The sequence below is a fragment of the Gouania willdenowi genome, chromosome 6, assembly GCF_900634775.1.
Source record: "Gouania willdenowi chromosome 6, fGouWil2.1, whole genome shotgun sequence".
NCBI classification, from domain to species: Eukaryota; Metazoa; Chordata; class Actinopteri; order Blenniiformes; family Gobiesocidae; genus Gouania; species Gouania willdenowi.
This window is the reverse complement of record NC_041049.1, coordinates 29094049-29115096: the sequence shown is the minus strand read 5'-3', so window position 1 is coordinate 29115096 and position 21048 is coordinate 29094049. Positions and strand designations below refer to the sequence as shown.

General features: G+C 39.0%; 1 protein-coding gene across 5 annotated transcripts; it reads left to right on the top strand.

Moving 5' to 3' along the window:
- Nucleotides 1-1911: 1911 nt before the first annotated feature.
- On the top strand, nt 1912-20131 carry blm (BLM RecQ like helicase). Of its 5 annotated transcripts, XM_028451154.1 has the most exons (23): nt 2148-2246; nt 2993-3180; nt 5520-5580; nt 5776-6280; nt 6377-6509; nt 8565-8671; nt 8754-8868; nt 11561-12198; nt 12339-12515; nt 12598-12716; nt 13862-13975; nt 14088-14186; nt 14256-14404; nt 14493-14599; nt 15115-15275; nt 16417-16612; nt 16691-16881; nt 16954-17098; nt 17179-17378; nt 18242-18437; nt 18510-18632; nt 19565-19778; nt 19854-20131. In XM_028451154.1, the coding sequence occupies exons 4-23, from the start codon at nt 5791-5793 to the stop codon at nt 20029-20031; spliced, it is 3852 nt and encodes a 1283-aa protein (XP_028306955.1). In that variant the 5' UTR covers nt 2148-2246; nt 2993-3180; nt 5520-5580; nt 5776-5790; the 3' UTR covers nt 20032-20131. The 5 variants fall into 5 exon arrangements, with proteins under 5 accessions (XP_028306954.1, XP_028306951.1, XP_028306953.1 ...); XM_028451153.1 differs by lacking the exon at nt 2993-3180 and having other exon boundaries at nt 1912-2246; XM_028451150.1 differs by lacking the exon at nt 2993-3180 and having other exon boundaries at nt 1912-2246; nt 5520-6280; nt 8568-8671.
- Nucleotides 20132-21048: the final 917 nt, after the last annotated feature.

Here is a 21048-nt window from a genome sequence, read left to right as displayed (position 1 = left end):
ACAAATTTTGATGAAATTTGCAGGAAATGGTGGTAATAGGTCAAGGAACAACTGATTACATCTTGGTGATATTCTGGCTACCAAAAGAAAATATATAGATATATATATCCCATTAAATTCCCCATCCACACTGTGGAACTCCTGTTAATGAATACATACCTCAGATGGGCACTGTACTAGTGAGCTAAAAAAATAATAATCTCTTTGTTAATAAACACAACATAAAGAATAGTTTAACACATTCATCAATACACAGCCATTTGTAGATAATCACGATCTGCTGTTTGTTGTCAGATGGTGAATTGGCCCTCGTCAGCTTCTGTAGATTTGACTTATTAGCAGACCTTCGACTTTTAACGTGATATTGCCTTTTGGCTTCAATTTTGAAATTTCAATTATAATCTCAAGATTAAATTTCAACTTTAATCTAGAAATTTTGCCCAAAATTATTTTCTCCATCAAAATTGGCCCTAATCCTCTTCCGTAAAACACAGCTACTTTAAATTAATTGAGTGGCTTTAAGCCTGTCTGATGAAGGCGGTTTGACTCAGAGGACTTTTAAAATGTCTTTTCTCTGTTCATGTGTCAAACATGGCTGCAGGAAGAAGTTCTGCGCCCTCAGGCTTGTATTCTTCTCTTGAGTTAAAGGATGTCGCTCTCCTGTAATTAAAAGACAATCTGTCCTCTTTGCTGTTCCAGTGGTTGTGGGACGTGACTGTATATCACTCTGTTATATGCATCGCTGTTACAAACTATGATAAAAATGTACGTGAATGACCTCTGCCTGCAGCATTCAAACACTATTTTTGTAGTAGTACAAGAGAGTGTCCTCCTCTTTATATGAACATTGGAGAGTATTTTGTACTTTGTTGTTACTTCACTTCACGGAGATGCGCTGTACATTTTGTACATGCAACCTGCTATCTTTCTCAGTGTGGACCTGTGTAACCCTTTTGAAAGTTGTATCTGAAGCTTAATACACAATGCTACAATAGTGCAGTCTATAAACTATGACCTAGAGTTAGAAGACAACTTCAAAGTGTCTTGCATTTATACTGTAATCCTGTCTATAATCATTTCTGTTAGCAGGAATATAGTAACGTAGTGCTTATTCTGTGAATATTTGTATGTATTTTTACAATGTATGTACAGTACACTTTTGAGACTCATGTGGTAGGCATGCAACACCCTCACAGACAGAACAATACTATATACTTGTACTGTAAACACTTATACATGAACATATTCTATAAGGTATATAAATAAATTAAAATTTTTGCTGTTAGCAATACCCAGTGGTATGAAAATTATCTTTCAACCCTCACGTTTCCACAGAACAAATTATGCCCAGGTTTTGTAAGAAAATACAAAAAGTAATGAACAATGATGTGATGATGATGAAGATGATGACAATAACAAGTAAAACATAAGTATGTATCCCAGTTACCTCTTGCTAATAAACCCTTTTTATCTCAGGGGAATGTTGTCTCAAGTGTTTTTCTAGATCTTTTATTAGCGAATGTTTTTTTTTTTTTTTTCTTTGTGTGACAAACATTGCATTCAAGCACATTACTTGAAAGAAAAGTTTTTCCTCCATCAGCACTTTTACACATTTATTTGTAATGCACTTTACATTTGATACCATATCTCAAACAGCTACAACATTAAAACAATACAACACAACATATATTAGAAGACAGGACTAAAAACAAGCAAATACACAAAATGACTCCAGAAAAACACAAAAAAAATGTAAGCACAATGAAAACACAATACAGAAAATGACTCCAAATAAAAGAGAGAGAAAAACCAACATAAATACACATCCTCCCACCGTGATAACATAACGGTGGTAGGCGTTTACGCTGTAGAACTACAACTCCCAGAATCCACTTTCCCGCGTTGCACTGGGATGTGTTGAATTTTCAGAGCGCTAAACCAGTCAGTGACATGCTGTTTACTAGCCTGTTAGCATTTACACTACATTGCTATGTTTGTCTAGTATTCTGAGTTATACCACAGCTGTAGCACACACCGAACCCAGCTCTAGAACTGTCTGACACCGCGGGAGATGCTTCAGTAGAGCTGAATGTAGTGAGTCTGATTCCTAGCAGGTTAGCTAGCACTCGCTAGCTCCGTTTCTTCACAACAATGTCAAAACTTCCACAAAATAACCTGAAGGAACAGCTGGCCAGACACAGTAATGCTGCCCAAAGCAAGCTGTCCCGGGATAAACTTAAAACCGGGTAAGTGAAGCCGAACTGTGAGCATGTAGTAGTTAGCTGTGCTTAGTTTCTCAGCTGTGATGAGGACATGGTAATAACAATGTGATTAACTCAGACACCTTCAGATCTTCTAACCCCCTCAGTGCCAGGCGTTTTTGAGCATTTTGACTGATTTTTAAAGGCCCATAGAATATTTTGTTCTATGACTATCTGAGATATGACACCAGATTCTAAAAGATTGAAGCCTCTACTTTCATCAGAAAAAAAAAAATATTTGTTTCTGGCTTGTTTCGTTCTTTTGTAATCAGTCGTTGAACAGAGCAAGTTTTACACAAATCATCAGTTTCAGAGCAAAAAGCTGAGAAAACAGCCTTTTTGTAAAAAAAAAAAAACCGCTGTCAGTGACTTTAAAGCTTTTTTTTTTTTTTTTTTGCTTTAGTGACAACTCTAACATCTGAACATTGTTTCCTTATATATAACATCCACAAAAAAACACTGAGACGAGGCTTTTGATGGCAAAATTATTATTGTTTTTTAGATATACAACAATGCACAACTACAATATTTACATTTCACAAAAATATATGAACTTATTTACATTTATTCAGTCCTCACAGTGGTGATGTCATCAGCTCTACCTCTACTGTGTGTGTGTGTGTGTGTGTGTGTGTGTGTGTGTGTGTGTGTGTGTGGACCAGTTCAGTGATCTATGGATGAAGGGGTAGTAAGCAATGTTCTGGTCTAACCTATCCACCCCATTCATGTAGGAGTTATACGCAACAACACACTCTGGTTTCATCTGAGGAACCTTGGTTTTCTGTCTCCTCTGCCACACCTCAACCCTCTGCATCATATCTTGGTGGCAAGTTGTCGCCATCTTCACCAACCTTTTGTCCTGCCAAGCCACCACCATCACACTCTCATTGTGCCGCTTAACCCTTTCCCCCACCACCAGGTCAGTCTTTGTCAGGTCACTGATGATCTTAGGTTCCCCCTATTCTTCTTCAGTGTTCCACAGACATTTGTTTTTGCCCTGAGTAAACGCTCACACAGTGTCACAGAGTTGTAAAAGTTGTCCATGTAGAGCGTGTAACCATGACCAGGGAGACAACAAAGAAGAGAAAGCACGGTCTCTGACAGAGTGCTAGCTTCCCTATGTAAGGCCTCATGTTGAAACAGTAGCCAGTGGCTGAGTCACAGTATGTATGATTTGATTCCATACTCCACTGGCTCTTGTGGGTTGTACACCCTGAAAGACAGGCGCCCCCTCACTGCATCATACCCTCATCCACACATAAATTTCTCCCTGGTTGGTACAACTCTTTGAACTTTTGCACTACGTAGTCCAACACTTGGCGAACTTTGTACATTTTATCACTGGCATCCTGTGATTCATTATTGTTGTAATGAAGGAACCTTCATATGATTTGAAACCTGTTCCTTGACATGGTTTTATTGAAGTAAGGTGTAGCATCTACCTCATCCATACTCCATTAAAGATAAAGGCTAGGCTTTTTCACATATCCGGTCAGAAAAGAAAGTCCAAAAAAAGTTTTTAGTTATCCAACCGACACTGGACTCCAGGAATTACCTCTGCTATGAGGCAGACTTTCAGGATGTGCCTGAAAATACTGACTGGCTTAGAGATTGGCCTCATCTGCAACATGTTGGAGCAGCTCGTCTGTCATGAACAGCTCCAGGAAGTCGGCTGGTACGTTGAACTCCAGCTCTGCAGCAGCGTTCCGGGGTCCAGGGGTTGCAGTAAAGGGGATTTCATTTGGCTGCCAACCAGTTTGATGACAGCCAAAGTCTTGCCCACTACCTCTGCTGGAGTTACGACCTATAAATTATAGAAATACATACAATTACCATAAAACATATATTTTGTACTGCAGTGTGATGAGGATATATATATATATTTATTTTTATTTATTTTTTATTTTTTACCTTTCTTAGCTCTGCCAAATGAAAGAGTGGGATCCCTGCTGGATGCATGACCTGTAAATTATAGAAATATATACATTTACCATAAAGAAATATATATTTTTACTGTAGTGTGATGAGGAGAAAGATATACAGTATGTATATTTTTTTTACCTTTCTTAGCTCTGCCAGCCGGAGGAGTGGGTTCCCTGCTGGATGCACAACCTGTAAATTATGGAAATATATACAATTACTATAAAGAAGTATTTTTTTTTTTTACTGCAGTCTTCTTTTCTTTTTTAGCTGTGCCAACAGAATGAGTGGGTTCTTTGCTGGATGCAAAACCTTAAAATTTAGAATTTATTCACTCAGTACTGGGACTAGTGGGATAAGATGACAACAAATGGTACGAGTCTCAATTTAAAAAAAAAAAAAATGGAACATTTATTGAAATTAACAAAGATGAGGTAGAACATCAGGTAAAAAATATTTAACAAATAATAAAAACGGGTGATGTAGAACAAGAACAAGTAAAAAAATATTTCTGCTCTCTGTAAATAATGCGGATCGGCAAAAGTAGAAGCCCGCATCGACCGATACATGTTGAAAATGCAACAATTGGCCGATAATATCTGCCGAACAATGTATCTGTCTATTTCATATTTGCGCTTTTTTGATGAAATTGTTTCTCTGTCTGAGGCTGGATAAGGGGGTTCTGCATGTGTAATTTGTGGCAATGCACGCAATGTTCCTTTGAACGTGTGCCTGAAAATGGGGGCTTTGGAGTAGTAGAACATCCATCAGAGAAGATGCTGAAGCTACCCCAGAACCCATGACACTCTGACAAACACAACTTCATGAACATTTCTATGGTTAAAGCACACACACAAACTTTTACTAGTAGTTTTTTTAAACACTCTTATACCTCAAAATACAATCCACGGGGGACAGGCATGTTCGGTTGGTTTTAGTGCAGTGTTCCCATTAAGATCTAACTGGTTTCTCTGATTTTCCTCGTTATATAGGTTTTTGTATTGCTTTTTTCCACGTTCTTCAATATGGTTTTATTTATTACTATGAACAGCACAAGGATGTGTGTTTGACACATATGAAGCTGTTCTTTAAAGTTGTTCTCGAATGTTTAGTAGCTCCTGCTAAAGCTTGTTTTCTTTGTAAAGGTAATTCAAACTCATTGTAAACTCTCATTAGTTGGTAGCTTTTGAAGGTAAAACAACAACAACAACAACAACAACAACAACAACAACAAAAATCAGATCATACCAGAAAAGGGTTTCTGACCTCACAAATTTCTTTATCAAAAATAATGTGAACAGCTTTTAGTGACATCTGTTTTTTCTTTTTGTCTTTAAGTGCATTTTGTTTCAAAAAGAAATCATCCTCCGGTACAACCAAGGTGGAAGTCCCAGCCAAGGTAATTGGCTCAAACGTTTTGGCAAACAGGAATGTCAATATCCTTCAGAACACATTGGGGACTAAATCTCCTTTGATATTTTCAAAAAATCTTGAAAGACCTCAAAAAAACAAAATCAACAACTTATTTCCTGTAAATTCAAAAAGCAAGCCTGACTCTTTCAGTCCAGCTGGTGATAGTTTATCTGCCCTTCAGATACTCTCCACTGCAATGAGTCCTAAAGTACCTCCACCTTCAACCAATTCCAACAGCACGTTTTCTAGTGGCACTGCTGTGGCTTCTACAAGCCTGGATACGTCTCATGGATTCCCCATGGACGACTGGGCTGATTTTGATGACTTTGAAACACCTCCCAAAGCAAAAAAGGACTCTTTAAGTTCGGACATGACAGAAAAGATCAGCAAGCCCTTGACATCCCAGAGTGGAAAACCATCAGAGAAAATGAGTGATGACACCTCTCCTTTGATATCAGAGTGGAGCAAAAGACCATTGCCTGGTTTAACAGCAGAGGAGCTCCAGCAGGACCCTGTCCAACATTCAGTTTCTCCACAGTGGTTGAAGGAAGAACCAGCAGAAATGGAAGTAGACGATACTCCAGTGAAAAAGGTCAAACGGCGTCCTCCTCCGCATGTCACATCTGTCCTGAGTGATAGTGAAGATGAGAAGGATGTCATGGGCGGACTGTTGGTGGAAGGTGCAGGTAATGGATTCCTCATTGCACAGTAGAGTGACGGTGAAAGTGCTGAGAGTAAATGCTCCAAACTAGAGCTGCTAACAGAACATGTTTGTCTTTCAGGGAAGAACAATTCAATGGATTCAGATGTGATAAATCTGGATGACAGCTTTGAAGCAGAGGAAGATTTTGAATACATTCCTCCTTCACCAATTCCTGAAGAGATCTCTTATACCTCCCTCTCACTTGGTATCAAGTAAGTAAAGCTTCCATGTGTACATCTTTCTTTTTATGTTGTACAGCAGGGGTGCCCAACCTTTTTCAGCTCGCAAGCTACTTTTACCACAGACAACAATTGGCGATCTACTTTTTTGGGGGGTATCAATTGTAAATAAATTTATTTTAATATTATAATTACAATTATTAAATTAATAATAACTATGTGTATAATATTAAAATACAGACCTGTAAACTGTCTTTTTAAGCAGTAACACTTAAAAACTGAGTTAGATTGATATGAATCTTAATTAATTCAGTGCCAGCCATTTTCAAAATTTCTACCCCCTCAGTGCCAGCCATTTTAGAGCATTTGGACTAATTTTAAAGACCCACAGAATATTTCATACAATGACAATCTGAATTCTGACACCAGATTAAAATCTCTAAATTCATCAGAAAAAATAATTTTGTTCCTAGCTTGTTTCATTCTTCTGTAATCCGCAGTTGAATAGAGGCAAGTTTCACACAAATCGCCAGTTTGTGACAAAAAACTGAGAAAAACGGCTTTTTCTGAAAAAATGTATTAGTGACTTTGAAGGATTTTTTTTTGGTTTAGTGACATCTCAACATTGGTTTCCTTCTATAAAACTACAAAAACAACACTGAGGCCGGGCTTTTGATGGCAAAATTATTATTATTTTGCTATCTGTGTCAGAGTTGAATGGATTGCTTTCTGTATTTTGGTATTCCTCCAAGTCTCTCCTCCTCTTTGTTCCCACACACGCAACTTCCTCCTGCCGAGTGTCACCACTTGCCCCGTTTTTTGATAAATTCATCTCACCATCGCGACACTGTCAATAGTTCACTTAGGTTCCACACATGCTCTGGTCGAGTGTGTGCTGGTGGGAACTGGAGTATCAACTCTCGTAGCGCCATTTTCTGTCTTGTAAATTATTTTCCTCTCCCTCTGAGCTCTGCTCATCACGAGTGATCTCTCATCCAAAGGTGCGCTGCTGCTTCCTACATATCACCAGTTCGTCACTACATCATGGTACAAGTTAGATATTCACCAGAGAGCTTTGTCACACTGTCTCCTAGCAACCCCAGCAGAAAAACACAATTCACGTCTATAGACGTGAATGGCACTCAATGAGTTAAAAATGTAAATATAATCAATAAAAAAATATATTTTTAAAAAGTTTGTAAAATATACGGAGTAAAAAAAGTAGCATTTCCATTTCATCATAGCAGAACTAAAACTGTGTATCTGTGTGATGGTCTGTAGGTTGTTTGTTTCAGATCATCTCACAGTTCTGTTATAGCAGAATTATATGCACATTATATCAATCCACAAAAGCTCTAAACACAGCTGCTTACTCCATAAAGACCCAGGTTAAAGAATCAAATCTTTCCACTGAATCAGAACACACAAATAACACGTCTGTAATGATTAATTCAAATCAAGAAAACTCAAGGAAAGTCTAATTAAACAAAAAAAAAACACTGAGGAATCAAAGAATCCAGGAGGAAACGGAGTAATTAAACCCATGATAGTAACAGACTACATGGCTTATTACGGGGTTATAGAACCAGTGAGTGTGCGTGGAATGAAACCACAATAAAAAGCACATGTTCCACACACAAACTTTCAGTATGTGTAGCTCACTTTGTTCTTTAGAAGAACATCCATGGCTTCCACTCACATAGGTTGTCTGATGATGCCGTTACACCTGTTAGTGGCACTGTGACTCTGACCGTCTGTGAGCTTTTGTGGGTTGGAGGAGGGTTGTCCTCTACTAATTATTACAGGTTGTAAATTAACTAAATCTTGCACTAGCGCCCCCTCAAATTGAGGTCAGACTGAATTGTTAGGTTTCACTTTTAGTATACGTGACTGTGTCGTTCTTATTCATTTATGATGACATGCAGCGCATGAGCACGATTGACACAAAATGTCTCCGCAATCGACGGGTAGATCGCGATCGATGCGATGAGCACCACTGTTGTACAGTGTAAGACGGTGGGGACAACAGGGGAAATAGCCGACAATGATTAGTTGAGATATATCATATAAGTATGTTTCCCTTCTCAGCAGAATAAAACCAGCTGAATTGCCAACCAGTAATGTTTCTTATGAGCCAATGCGCCCCATCGTCGTACCAGACGAAACATCTGATCAACGCTGTAAAGACAACACAAGTACGAGAGTGTTATTTTCTTCCTACACCCAGTACAAACTTCCTTTTCTAATCCAATCATTGATTACATTGTCTTTTTTCAGATGAGCAGCTCTTCAGCCTTATGGAGTCCATTTGTTCTCTGGTTGACTCGATCCCTGAACATGAACTGATTGCTATGTCCTGTGGCGATGAACTTCTCCTCAAGAGGGCTCAAAGGTGTGTTTATTTGTTTGAGAAACAGAATTATAAGGCCTCTGATTTTCAGCTGCAAAATTTCTACAAGTTTACCCATTTCTGCATCTCGTTACACTTTTCTTTTTGGTTTTGCTTTCATATCTTTACCTTTTTAGATGACTTTACTGGCTATTAACACGAGAAGTCCCACAGAGGTGTCAAATGAACTTTTTACCTATAAAACCCAGAGAGGTGTCATTTGACCCAAAGAGAACACAAAAATTATTTATTTTTAATGACAGTGTGGTGTGAGAAATGTGCAAAAGAACAACTGTGATTTGTTTTCAATGGTTTTTATTTGTGTAAAAAAAAAAAACAAAATAAATAAAAATAATGATAATAACAAAGCAACTGTGCACATATTTAGAAGAATCTCCTTCATCCTCTTATTGAGACTCGTGACATACTTGGCACTGCCACGGTATCTCTCTCCTACATTTGCCACATGTGTATTTGTGGCAATGAACACATCGCACAGTTGCGCAATTGCTCTTGCAGCAATGGTTGATCTGACACTTAGCCCTTTTCCCAGGGCCAGGTGTAGGCGGTTGTTGTTGGCGCAGTTGCTCTTTGAGTGCCTTCTTTTCACTCACATGAGAGTTAGCCAACTCTCTTGCTAGCTGAACCAGGAAGTCCACCCGTCTCTCCTGCACCCCGGTGCATGCTTGATAAAGCAGATGTGCATTGAGTGCCGCCATATGCCAACAGTAATGAAACAGAGGAAGCTCTGAAGGCGACTCCTGATTCTTCTTCTGGCCTTTGCTGTTGGCTCTCCATCTGCAGCGTACGGTTCCATTGGAGTGAAACGGAGAATTGTACCCACATGTTCTTCATGCCACACTGTGCCATCTTTCGCCGTCTCTGTGGGCTCACTCTCCAACCGAGCTCTCTTTTCCAGATGAGGAGCAGTCTCGTCATCTGCAATGTGAACAAATTAAAATTATTCTTTTGTTTGGTTTTAAATAAAAATAAAGTCAGGAAATGAAAATAGGATGTTTGGGAAATCTAACCTGAAGACAGCTCAGAGTCCGAATCCGAATTTGGCTGAAGGTTTATGTCCTCTCCATCTGAGTCACAAGGGTTTGCCTTGTTCAGGATCAATTCCAACGCTTCTTGAGTGGTAAGTCTTCTCTGCATTTTGAGTAGAATAAGTGTGGAGTGTCAGCAGGTGGAAGCAGCCAGCTATTTATTCCCCACAGCACAAAAGGCTGCATGACAATAGGCTATTCCAGGGGTGTCCAATTCCGGTCCTCGAGGGCCACTAATCAGCATGTTTTAGATGTTTCCCTCTTTCAACACACCTTATTCAAATGATCATCCAGCTCTGCAGAAGCCTGATAATCATTTGAATCAGGTGTGTTGGAAGAGGTGACTCTGTTTCTTTCAATGTTTGTAGTCTGTGTTTGTTCTCCCCCAGCATCAAGCAGAACGAGTTAATAAACGGGGCATTGTGACTTTAGCTTCCAGGGCACTTCCCCCTAACATTCCAGACTTCCATTGTTAGAGTCAGGCTCTCCCCCCTGCTGATTTCTCAGGTGATTCATTTACAAATGAATAGATGCAAATTGTAGCCATCAGAGTCGTCAGTTTGGTCCTAGAGTTCATTTGACCCTGCTCTGGGGCTTCTGGGGGGATATAGAAATCCCTGGGACTTCTAGTGTTAAACATCACAAAATATACCAAACATGCTAAATAAATTCAAACACTTAAATCGCATTTATATTTTATATCCTTCAGATGATTTAAAACAGGGGTGGCCAATCCTGGTCCTCAAGGGCTCCTACCCAGCATGTTTTAGATGTTTCCCTCTTCCAACATAAAATGACCACTAATACACTAACAGCTAAACCTGGCTTTGTCCCATTGCCTTTTTAGATTTGAAGGCAGTCATGATCTGAACTGCATCCTAACACTTGTTTTTCATCACAGGACAACATGATCACTACTTCATTAACAACATGGAGCGAGAGATTTTGAATTGCACATATGCGTCTGTTTGTCACACTTTTTATACATTCAGTCGTCCATTTTCCAATGAAAAATAGTGTAAATTAGGGTTGGAACAGTACAGGTTACCCACGGTACAGTCGTACCTCAGTTTTTTGAGGTTATGTTACAGTATGTGTTTTGTGCGTTGAGAGGCCACCATTTTCTTCAAACGAAAGAATCCCTTTATTTTGCGTGTCAGCAAAAACTTTATTTTGCAGTAAACAATGTTCCAGTGAGTTATGACATAATGAATTTACTGAGAAAAGCAGCCTCTCTATGGTCCCACTCCTCTGCCAAGTGTACACATGTTTGGCTTTCATACATGGGCTGAGTCTGTGGTACTGTGCTTTTCATCTGCAAGTTACACATATAGTGGACCGTCATGTATAATCGGAGGCCTTATAGTCATCACACATTATCGCAAAGATGGGCATTATTTATCACAGCAGGAGCTATGTACATTTTATTCTTATTATTATTATTATTGTAGTTGTCTTGTGTTTTTGAAATAATTTTGTGTATATTGTGTTCTTTTGGGTATTTTGTGGTTTTCTTTCACAAATTTTGTCCATATTCTTTGGGGGCCGCATAAAAAATAAACCAAGGGCCTGATATGGACTCTGGGTGCCAGTTAATCATGTCTGCACAGGATGATGAGCTTATGACACATTTGCTTATCACACAGGAAGAGAATTCTTGCCACTGGAGGCAATTTTGGCTTCAGGAAGCAGCAGCCCGACAGCACAGTGATCTCTGAACCGACCTCTTTTAGCGGTGGTGCGTCCAGCTCGTCTCAGATCGTCGTTCCTTCAGACTCCAAGAACAGTACCCAAACTCGGAAGTCTGCCATCTTTTCTGTGGATTATGACTCTGAGTATGAAAGCTTTGCCCATTCAAAGCCTCTATCTGTCAAAGAAAGCAGAACAATTAGCATGGAAAAGGGGATTAACTGTGATTCTCCATCGACATACTGTCTCTCTAAACCATCACCGGACCTCTCTGAAAAGGCAAACAGAGTAAAAGACTCGGATTCTTTCTTTTCGCCAAAGAGATCAGAGACTGCTGTGAAAATGTCAGATTCCCCATCATTTCCAGCCACAGACGCTATAGAAGCAGATGACTTTTACATAGACGACTTTGACATAGATGACTTTAATGAATCTGATATCCCTGACTACTTTGATGAACCCCCAGCTGTGTCAGTTTCAAGGCAAAATACCAGCTATACAACAGGAATGGAGAGGGGAACCAGCAAAGCAATGTGGGAGAATAAACCTACAACTCCTGTTTCTATCCCCAAACCTGCAAAGATTTGCTCCCCTGGTAAGTTTTTGTACTTTAAATTCACTCAACAGAAGTTACTGTCATTTCCACTGAATATTAAAGCTTTTATAAAGACAAATATTTAGTTGTTTAATGTCAGATTTGTGAGTTTTTATTCTGAAAAAGTTTAATCTTTGTAGAACCAAACTTCAAAAACCCAGCTCATGATCGCTTCAGAGGGTTCAACTTCCCCTATTCACAAGAAATGATGAAGATCTTTCACAAACGATTTGGTCTTCATCAGTTTCGTTTTAATCAGTTGGAGGCCATCAATGCTGCCCTCCAGGGAGAGGACACCTTTGTTTTGATGCCCACAGGTTAGTGGGCACACACGCAGTGAGCAGGTTTGCTGCAGCGCTCATATGAAATTCACGTCTTTTGAAACCTTTACTTTTTTAGGAGGAGGGAAAAGTTTGTGCTACCAGCTACCAGCATGCATCTCACCAGGAGTCACTGTGGTTATTTCCCCACTCAAGTCACTTATTGTAGACCAGGTCCAGAAACTCACCACCCTGGATGTAAGTATGTTTGATTTCTTTACATGGTATTTGCTTGAGTCACAACAGCAAGTGCAGTAAACCATGCATTTGTTTGTCTTGAAAGATGGTGACACTGACCTGGTGCCACTCGTGTGTAACCACCTATTGTGATTCATGTACTAGTGCTGAAAATTGTGGTGTTTGGTTAAACGGCAATATTTCAATACAGTGGTAGAAAAAAAAAAACAATGACTTTGTTTTTTTTCCCCAATAAATAGTGACTATCGACTGTTGCTGGTGTGAGGCAAACAATGGATGTTATCAAGTTTATGATTAGACTTTTACAAAAAAAATTGCACAGCTTTTGTGAGGGTAGTAAAGTTATATTTTCCTTGTTTTAATATAGTGGTTCCTGAACTGGGGTTAACCCTAACACTAGGGGTACTCTAACACCTCTCGGGGTACATAGAAACACTTTATTCTTTAACATTATCTTTTTCTTTTTTTTTTTTTAACATGCGCACAGACTTTTTTCTCATCCATCTATAATAATTTGTGGCACAACTCTAAAATAAACCAAAAGGTGAAGTTAAAATTTTATAACGAGCAAAACATCAGACATAACTGAATAAAAAGGCCTAAATTCAAGTTTAATGTTGGACGAGACACAGGAAAGAGTTTAGACAAGCCTGCAGACACAAATAGATATTGTATAACATGAGTTTGGGAAACACTGTTTTAATACGTAGCACTACCAACAACAGCCGTCACACACAGAAGTTGATCACAAAAAACAAAGAACACCAGTAGATACATAACAGCAACTCTGGTTCCTTTAATTCAATATGCTCAAGTTTTTCTCATATTCCCCAAATTTTGTTTTGATTTATCTATGTACTGTATTCATAACGTTTCACCAGTCATGTGACTTAATGCATTGCTCCTATTGGTCAGCAAGCTATTCTACAACATGAATCTGTCCGGAGTGTTTAAACAGCACAAACAAGCAGGATCAGTCCTGAAATATCAAAGTTTTTAATATGGCCAGGAACGCTCCAGGCCCGTTAATCCTATTCACTGACGTGACACACAGAGCAGACCGGTCTGCTCTAGGTTCCGTATGCATTAGTGGCATTTGTTGTTCTCTGTTTTCTTGTTTGTTTGAGTTGTGCTGTGTATTTCAGATTCCAGCAATAAGTCTGAGTGGTGATAAAAGCGAGAATGAAGCAGCAAGAATATACATGCAGCTTTCCAGGAAAGATCCCATTATCAAGCTGCTCTATGTCACCCCTGAGAAGGTGTGGCTCTCACTATCATTGTTTTTTTTTTTCATCAATAATAAAGAAAAAATAATTAGTTGCTACGATTCAATACTGATACTTTTTTTTTTCTTACTACTTGCTCCCTAAGGTTAGTGCAAGTGGCCGGCTCACCTCTGCCTTACAGAACCTTTATGAACGAAACCTTCTGTCCCGGTTTGTGATCGATGAGGCCCACTGTGTCAGTCAGGTGGGTTCCTGTGCTTTTTTTGTAGCATGCCTAGTTTTTTCTCTCATCCTGTCATATTTAATCCCACAGTGGGGTCACGATTTCCGTCCAGATTACAAGAGGCTGCATGAGCTGCGTCAGAAGTTTCCCAGCATACCAATGATGGCACTGACAGCAACCGCCACCCCCCGTGTGCAGAAGGACATTCTAAACCAGCTGAACATGACTCGACCACAAGTGTATGCCTTTCTTTCTTAAGCCCAGTCAGGAGAAGTCCATCCCACATGAAAATAGTAACAGCAAAGTTCTGTTCAATCCATTGTTTAGATTTACAATGAGCTTCAATAGAGCCAACCTGAAGTACTCTGTGCTGCCCAAGAAGCCCAAAAAGGTTGATGAAGACTGCATGACCTGGATCAAGAAGCACTACCCACGTAAATAAATCACTACTCTGTCTGATCCCAATCGTGAAGTTATTTTCAGGATTCTGGAATACCCCTCAATTTCCATTTATTTAAGAAAAAATAGATAAAATGATACTCAAGAGAACTGAAATGTAGTGGCAAAACTTGATCTGAAACATATTTTAATAATTAACTACGCATGTGTAAGACATAGAACTGTAACATGGTTCCCAGTTTTGCCTTTAAATTATAATTGACAGTATAGAATGTTCATGCCAATTACAATTACAAAGTCAATTATCTGAACTCAATTACAATACAATTATGATTACAACCGCGACACATTTTTTCGATTACAGTTACAATTATAATTACACCATAATTGTAATGAATGATCAATTATGTGATTACAATTATAATTGATCCTAACCCTGGTGAGCAGTGCTAAGGAAGGTTGATAAAGTCTGTGATGCTGGAGTAAGATATAAGTGATACCAATGGAGAAATTAGCTATTCTAAATAATGAATGCATCTGTGTGTTACAGGTGACTCTGGCATTGTGTACTGTTTGTCTCGTAATGACTGTGACGCCATGGCGGAGAGTCTGCAGCGAGCAGGGATAGCAGCTCTGTCCTACCACGCAGGACTAAGCGACGGCGATAGAGAATATGTGCAGAACAAATGGATCAATCAGGATGGCTGTCAGGTCAGCACACACCTCGACCAAAGCTACATATGTAGGGCCTCCCATTTTCCATTTATAAATTGTACCAAACATGCTAAATGGGGTTAAGAGTCACCTACTTTCATTAATTTTATATTTATATGCTTCAGAGAATTTATGTAACAAGTTGGTTATGCTGGTCATGCGAGATTACATTGCAAAAGCAACATTAGCTACACTACTAGGCCCTCACTGACCCGTTTAATGAGAAAAATGTGTGATATGAACCAAAATCATTTTTTGTTAAACCTTTAATTACGGACCAGCGAATCCCACTCATGTTTTGTATGAAATCCCAGGCAGACGTGTGATTTCTGCCGTGACGTGTCACCAGGTAAACTGATCACAAGTTCAGCTAATACACCATTAGCTAAACCTGTCTTTGGATCAGTGCCTTTTTTAGATTTAAATGCAGTCATAATAATGTGAATCACTTGTTCATCACAACACATTAAAATGTACTTCAGATGAAGCTCTGTATGTATTTTTAGTCACAGGATAACACAATTACTACTCAAACCTTTACACCTATCTTGAGATTTTGAATTAGATTATCGGTGGAAATTGGACATGTTTGTTTGTCACACTTTTAGATTTTCAATCATCTCTTTCGCTTAGAAATAGCATGTACTGTAAATGCTTGATATTGTCCCAAAACATGCTCAATATTAGGCATTTTTGTGTCATTGTGAGGCGCGATTTTAAAAAAAGAGAAAAGAAATGAGTCAGATTGATTTTTTTTTTTTGTTTCAGAACGTAACTTAAATTCTGTTTTCCATGATCACTGAAAATCCCTACATCTGTAAACATAAAGGACTCGGACTAGCTTCAAGTTGAGTTCCTAATTTCATAGATGAATGATTTTCATTATAGTTTTCTTCTACTGAACCTTTTTCCCTGGCTAACATTAGACTAAACCCAAGCAAAAGCAGGACAAAATGAAATGCAGGACATTTTTCTAAGAAACAAAAGACTAAATACAGGACTTACTTGATTAAAATTACTACAAACTTCAAAGAGAACGACTGGAAGCATGCCCAGCTACCTGTGCTTATTGTATAAGATACACAATGGGCTTGTGCACTTTTGTGACTTTACACACAAGTTGGTTCCCATCTACCAGGTCATCTGTGCAACCATTGCCTTCGGAATGGGGATCGACAAGCCTGACGTGCGTTATGTGATCCATGCCAGTCTGCCTAAATCTGTGGAGGGTTACTACCAGGAGTCTGGACGAGCTGGCAGAGACGGAGACATGTCTCATTGTATTCTCTTCTACTCGTACTCTGATGTCATTCGCATCAAAAGGATTATTGGCAGTAAGTGTAAAAACAAGGCCTTCCAAAGTGTTTGTGTTCTAGACGTCAAACAAACACTGTATGTGTGTTTTATCTCAGTGGACAGAGGAAGTGACGTGCACGCAAAGGCAACTCATTACAACAACCTCCACAGCATGGTGCACTACTGTGAGAATGTGATGGAGTGCAGGAGGATTCAGCTGCTGGCCTACTTTGGAGAGCTGAAGTTCAACAGAAGCTTCTGTAAGGACCATCCAGATGTCGGCTGCGACAACTGCGCCAAACCCAACGTAAGCTGAGCTTCCTCTCTGTCTGATCCATGTAGAACACGCAGGACTGATGGGTTCATATTGTCTTTACAGCAATACAAACTAAGGGACGTGACTGAGGATGTGAAGAAGATTGTACGATTTGTCCAGGACAACTGTGAGAAAGTTGGATCAAAGTACAGCAGGTCAACCAACAAACACAGACTCACGCTCAACATGCTGGTGGATATCTTCCTGGGTACATTTCTAAACACGCTCTACCTCTATAAATGTCATTACAAACTCCTAATGTGACCTCATAGTTGAAATCTTTCGCAGGGACTAAAGCAGCCAAGGTTCAGACTGGAATGTTTGGCATTGGGACGGCGTACTCTAGGCATAACGCTGACCGTCTTTTTAAAAAATTGGTCTTGGACAACCTCCTGGTTGAGGATCTGTACATCACTCAAAATGGCCAAGCTGTGTCTTATATCTCTGCTGGAGCCAAGGCCATGAACGTGCTGTCAGGACACATGAAGGTAAAGCATGGGAAGCTCCAGTCCAGGGGCCACATGTGGCCCTCGGTTTAATTGTGTGTAAATGACTCTGCAAAATTAGAGAAAAAAAACCCCAGAAAAGGTCAACAAAATTCACAACTGCAAGCACACACATATTTACTCCAAAGAACATACAAAAATAAATAAATAGGACAAAGGGACAAGTATACACAAATGTTCTCCAAAAACAGTCAAGACTGTAAGTATACACAAAGATAACAGAAAAAACACATAAATCAACAACAAAAACCCTTCAAAAGCAAAAAGCACTATTAGAAAAACACAAAATGACTCCAAAAACAAACACAAAAATATAAAAACATACAAAATGACAGAAAAAAAGACAAAATACACAAAACAGGAAGAATACACAAATTACTGCAAAAAACATACAAAAGTGCTGAAATTGCACAAAGGGACAACAGAAATACACATTTTCTCCAAAAGCACACAAGACGACTACAAGTAGTCACAGAAAAACACACAAATTGACAACAGAAATACACAAAATAACTTCCAAAACAACAAAAATGCATGAAATGAGCAACAAAAATGTTTTGCAAAATAACAAAAACACAGAAAATTAGAAAAACAAAATTGTCAAGAACACACAAGATGACTAAAAATACTTAAAATGAGCAAAACATTTACAAATTGACCAGAAAAACACACAAATTCTTTATTAATGCTCAGATTAGTCATTAGTCTCATGTTGACATGAATGTGAATAATGTTGCATTTTTGTGTCCACGCTTTGGTAGAAGCTGCCCATCTCTGGTGTAGTGGTGTACTACTTCAGTGTTTGAATGTACACGTGATAATAATGATAGGCTTTGCATTCCCAGGTTGAGTTTTATGAGACGGAGAGTGCCTCTGGGATCAGGAGGCAGAAATCTGCTGTGGCCAACAAGGTGTCCAGGAGGGAACAGATGGTGCAGGAGTGTTTGAAGGAGCTCACAGACCTGTGCAAGCAGCTGGGAAAAGCCTTTGGCCTTCATTATTACAACATCTTCTCCACCAACACTGTGAAACAAATTGCCGGTAAGCATTTGGAAATGTTGGGGACGAATGTGTCCGACCTCGTGAAGCTTCAGAGTTGTGTTTCTTTCACAGAGAAGCTGTCCTCTGACCCTGAGGTCCTCCTCCAAATTGATGGCGTCACTGAGGACAAGCTAGAAAAGTATGGAGCTGAAGTCATCCAGGTCCTTCAGAAATACTCAGAGTGGCAGATTCCTGGTGAGCAAACAAATATGTGTTCCTCAACATCGTCACGCAGGGCCGCTGGAAGTCATTTTGTCTGCAGGAAAGGGCACCATTTTTTGAAAAGTTACGCTTTATTGGTGGTGCAGATCCATACAATCCATTCCTCCTCGTTTCTGTCATTAGACTGTAAATGTACTAGTCTGCTGCTGCCATGGCTGTATGCTGCATGGAGCGAATGGGAAACCTCTTTACTCCGCCACTGCAAGCCTGCCTGACGTTGACAAGTCACTTCCATAAACATGAACCTGTGTTGATTAGGCCTAAAAATGATTAAAGTCCCAAATTTTTTTTTTGAACTTATTATTATTATTATTATTATTATTATTATTATTTATTTTCATTTAATTCTCTTTTTTCTTCTTTTTCCCTCGCTTCTCTCAATTTTTTTTTTACATGTATATGTGTATATATATGTCTATATATTGTTCCTTTCCCCCACATATTTGACTATTATTAACCTCCCCTCATCCACTAATAGCACAATATCATTATTATAATTATTATATTTCTCACACACACACACACACACTGTATTATAATGTATAACATTTGTTTATGGTCTATGGCATTTTTTCTGTAATTGTCTCTAGAAAGTAAAAAAAAAAGAAGGGAAAAAAAGGATTATTGATTAATCAGCAGTGCTAAATAATTGTGACACTCGTGTGATTTGGACACTACAATAAATTGGTTCCTCTAGGTCCGTGTATGAAGTATCATTAATGTGCAGTAGTTCATGTTGTATAATAAAACATGTCAGTTAAAAAAAAGGCTAAAAAACAAAAAAAAAAAAAAAAAACTCCCTCTCGCCACTAGGGGGTACTGCAGTGCCCCTAGCACTAGCACTTCCTGCGACCCTCGTCACGTGTCAGCATTGAAGTCATTCAAAGTCCTAACTGTGTGTGCAGCAGAGGAGCAGGTTCAGGAAGAGGAAGGCGGCTGGATAGACACCACACGAGGACGCTCAAGTGTCAGTTACATGGATGAGGAGGAGGACACGGAGTCCTCCGTCTACTTCCATAAGGAGAGCACACAGGGCCAGAAGAGAAAGAAAGCCCCCTTTTTCAAATATTCCAAGAAGAGAAAAGCATACAACAACAACACAGCATCCTCCTCTAAAGGGTTGGTAGTACCGTTACTGCTTACATTTATGTTTGTTTTACTTTTCTCTCATTCCGTGTTTTGTTGTCCAATTAGTCGAGGCTACAGCAGCGGTAGATCAGGGTCGTCTGGTAGAGGGGGGTCCAAAGCCACAGGGCGTGGTGCCAGGACCACAGCAGAGGCTCCAGCTGGCAGAAGGCCAGGATTCATGGCTGCACCGATGCCTAACAGCAGCAGACCTTTCCTAAAGCCAGCCTTCTCACACCTGAGTTAAGGTGTTTTAAAAACTCTTGTTCCATCAGCCTGTTCCCAGTGCTTCTGATAAACACTGTACAGTATGTAAATGTGATTCAAAGTGCACTAGCTTAAAATTTTCTACCTGTAAACTGTCTGTTTTTGTATTAAAGACAAAGTAAATCAAACTCATTTTGAGCTTATGATGATTAACATCCACACATGTAGCTTTGTTCCATTTTAGTGAATTTTTATTTCAAGTTTGAATACTTCCTTTTCATGGCACCTTTAAGAGACTACTGGAGACAAACAATGGTTTATTGGACTTGTACAGAAGGTCACCTACAGTACAGAACAAGGCTCAGAATAAAATCATACTCCACTCAAATCAAAACTGCATTTTGGCACATTTTTATAAATGAAACTATATTTCACTGGTGGATAGGCAGACTACTGACTAGTTAATCAGAGGATACACAACTTTAGAGACTAGCATGTAACCTTCTCTCAGCAGAAACCTTTAAAATACAACTGCATTTAAAAAAAAAACATGTTCATTTGGAGAATGAAATAAATCTTTTAGACACAATGATGCCTGAAGATCAAAAAAGTCCATTTTTCTAAGCAATGAAAAGCTGTTTGAACATAATAGTGATCTCAGCATTAGTAAAGTTCTACTAGTACTCAGATTTGGTTTAGTATTGCACAAGTGCACTTTACTATTAAGGTGAAATGTGCCACTAGTACTAGTTAACCTCAGAGAAAAACAAATACAGGCTCGCCATTGGCTTTTGAAATGCCACCAATCAGGGTGCTGGATTTAGTATAATCCCTCCTACTTGATTTTCATTAGCTTTACTAGTGCTACTGGAGAAACTTTTAACTTTATTAGTAGACTAAAAATAGTCTAGTCCTACAAGTTAGATTTTGAGTTAACTAGTAATACTAGTAAACACATTTTTTGTTTTGCCATCAGTACATTTTACTAGTAAAATGTCTTCCTAGTAGTACTAGGGTTGGCGTCATTCAGAATTGTAATTGCGTAAATGATAATTGC

Excerpts from the sequence above, each read along its gene's own strand:
- blm (XM_028451149.1), top strand. The coding sequence starts at position 2,152 with ATGTCAAAACTTCCACAAAATAACCTGAAGGAACAGCTGGCCAGACAC. Across the intron at positions 17,099-17,178 it reads GCTGGTGGATATCTTCCTGG|GGACTAAAGCAGCCAAGGTT; the intron begins GTACATTTCTAA and ends AATCTTTCGCAG. Across the intron at positions 18,633-19,564 it reads CTCAGAGTGGCAGATTCCTG|CAGAGGAGCAGGTTCAGGAA; the intron begins GTGAGCAAACAA and ends CTGTGTGTGCAG.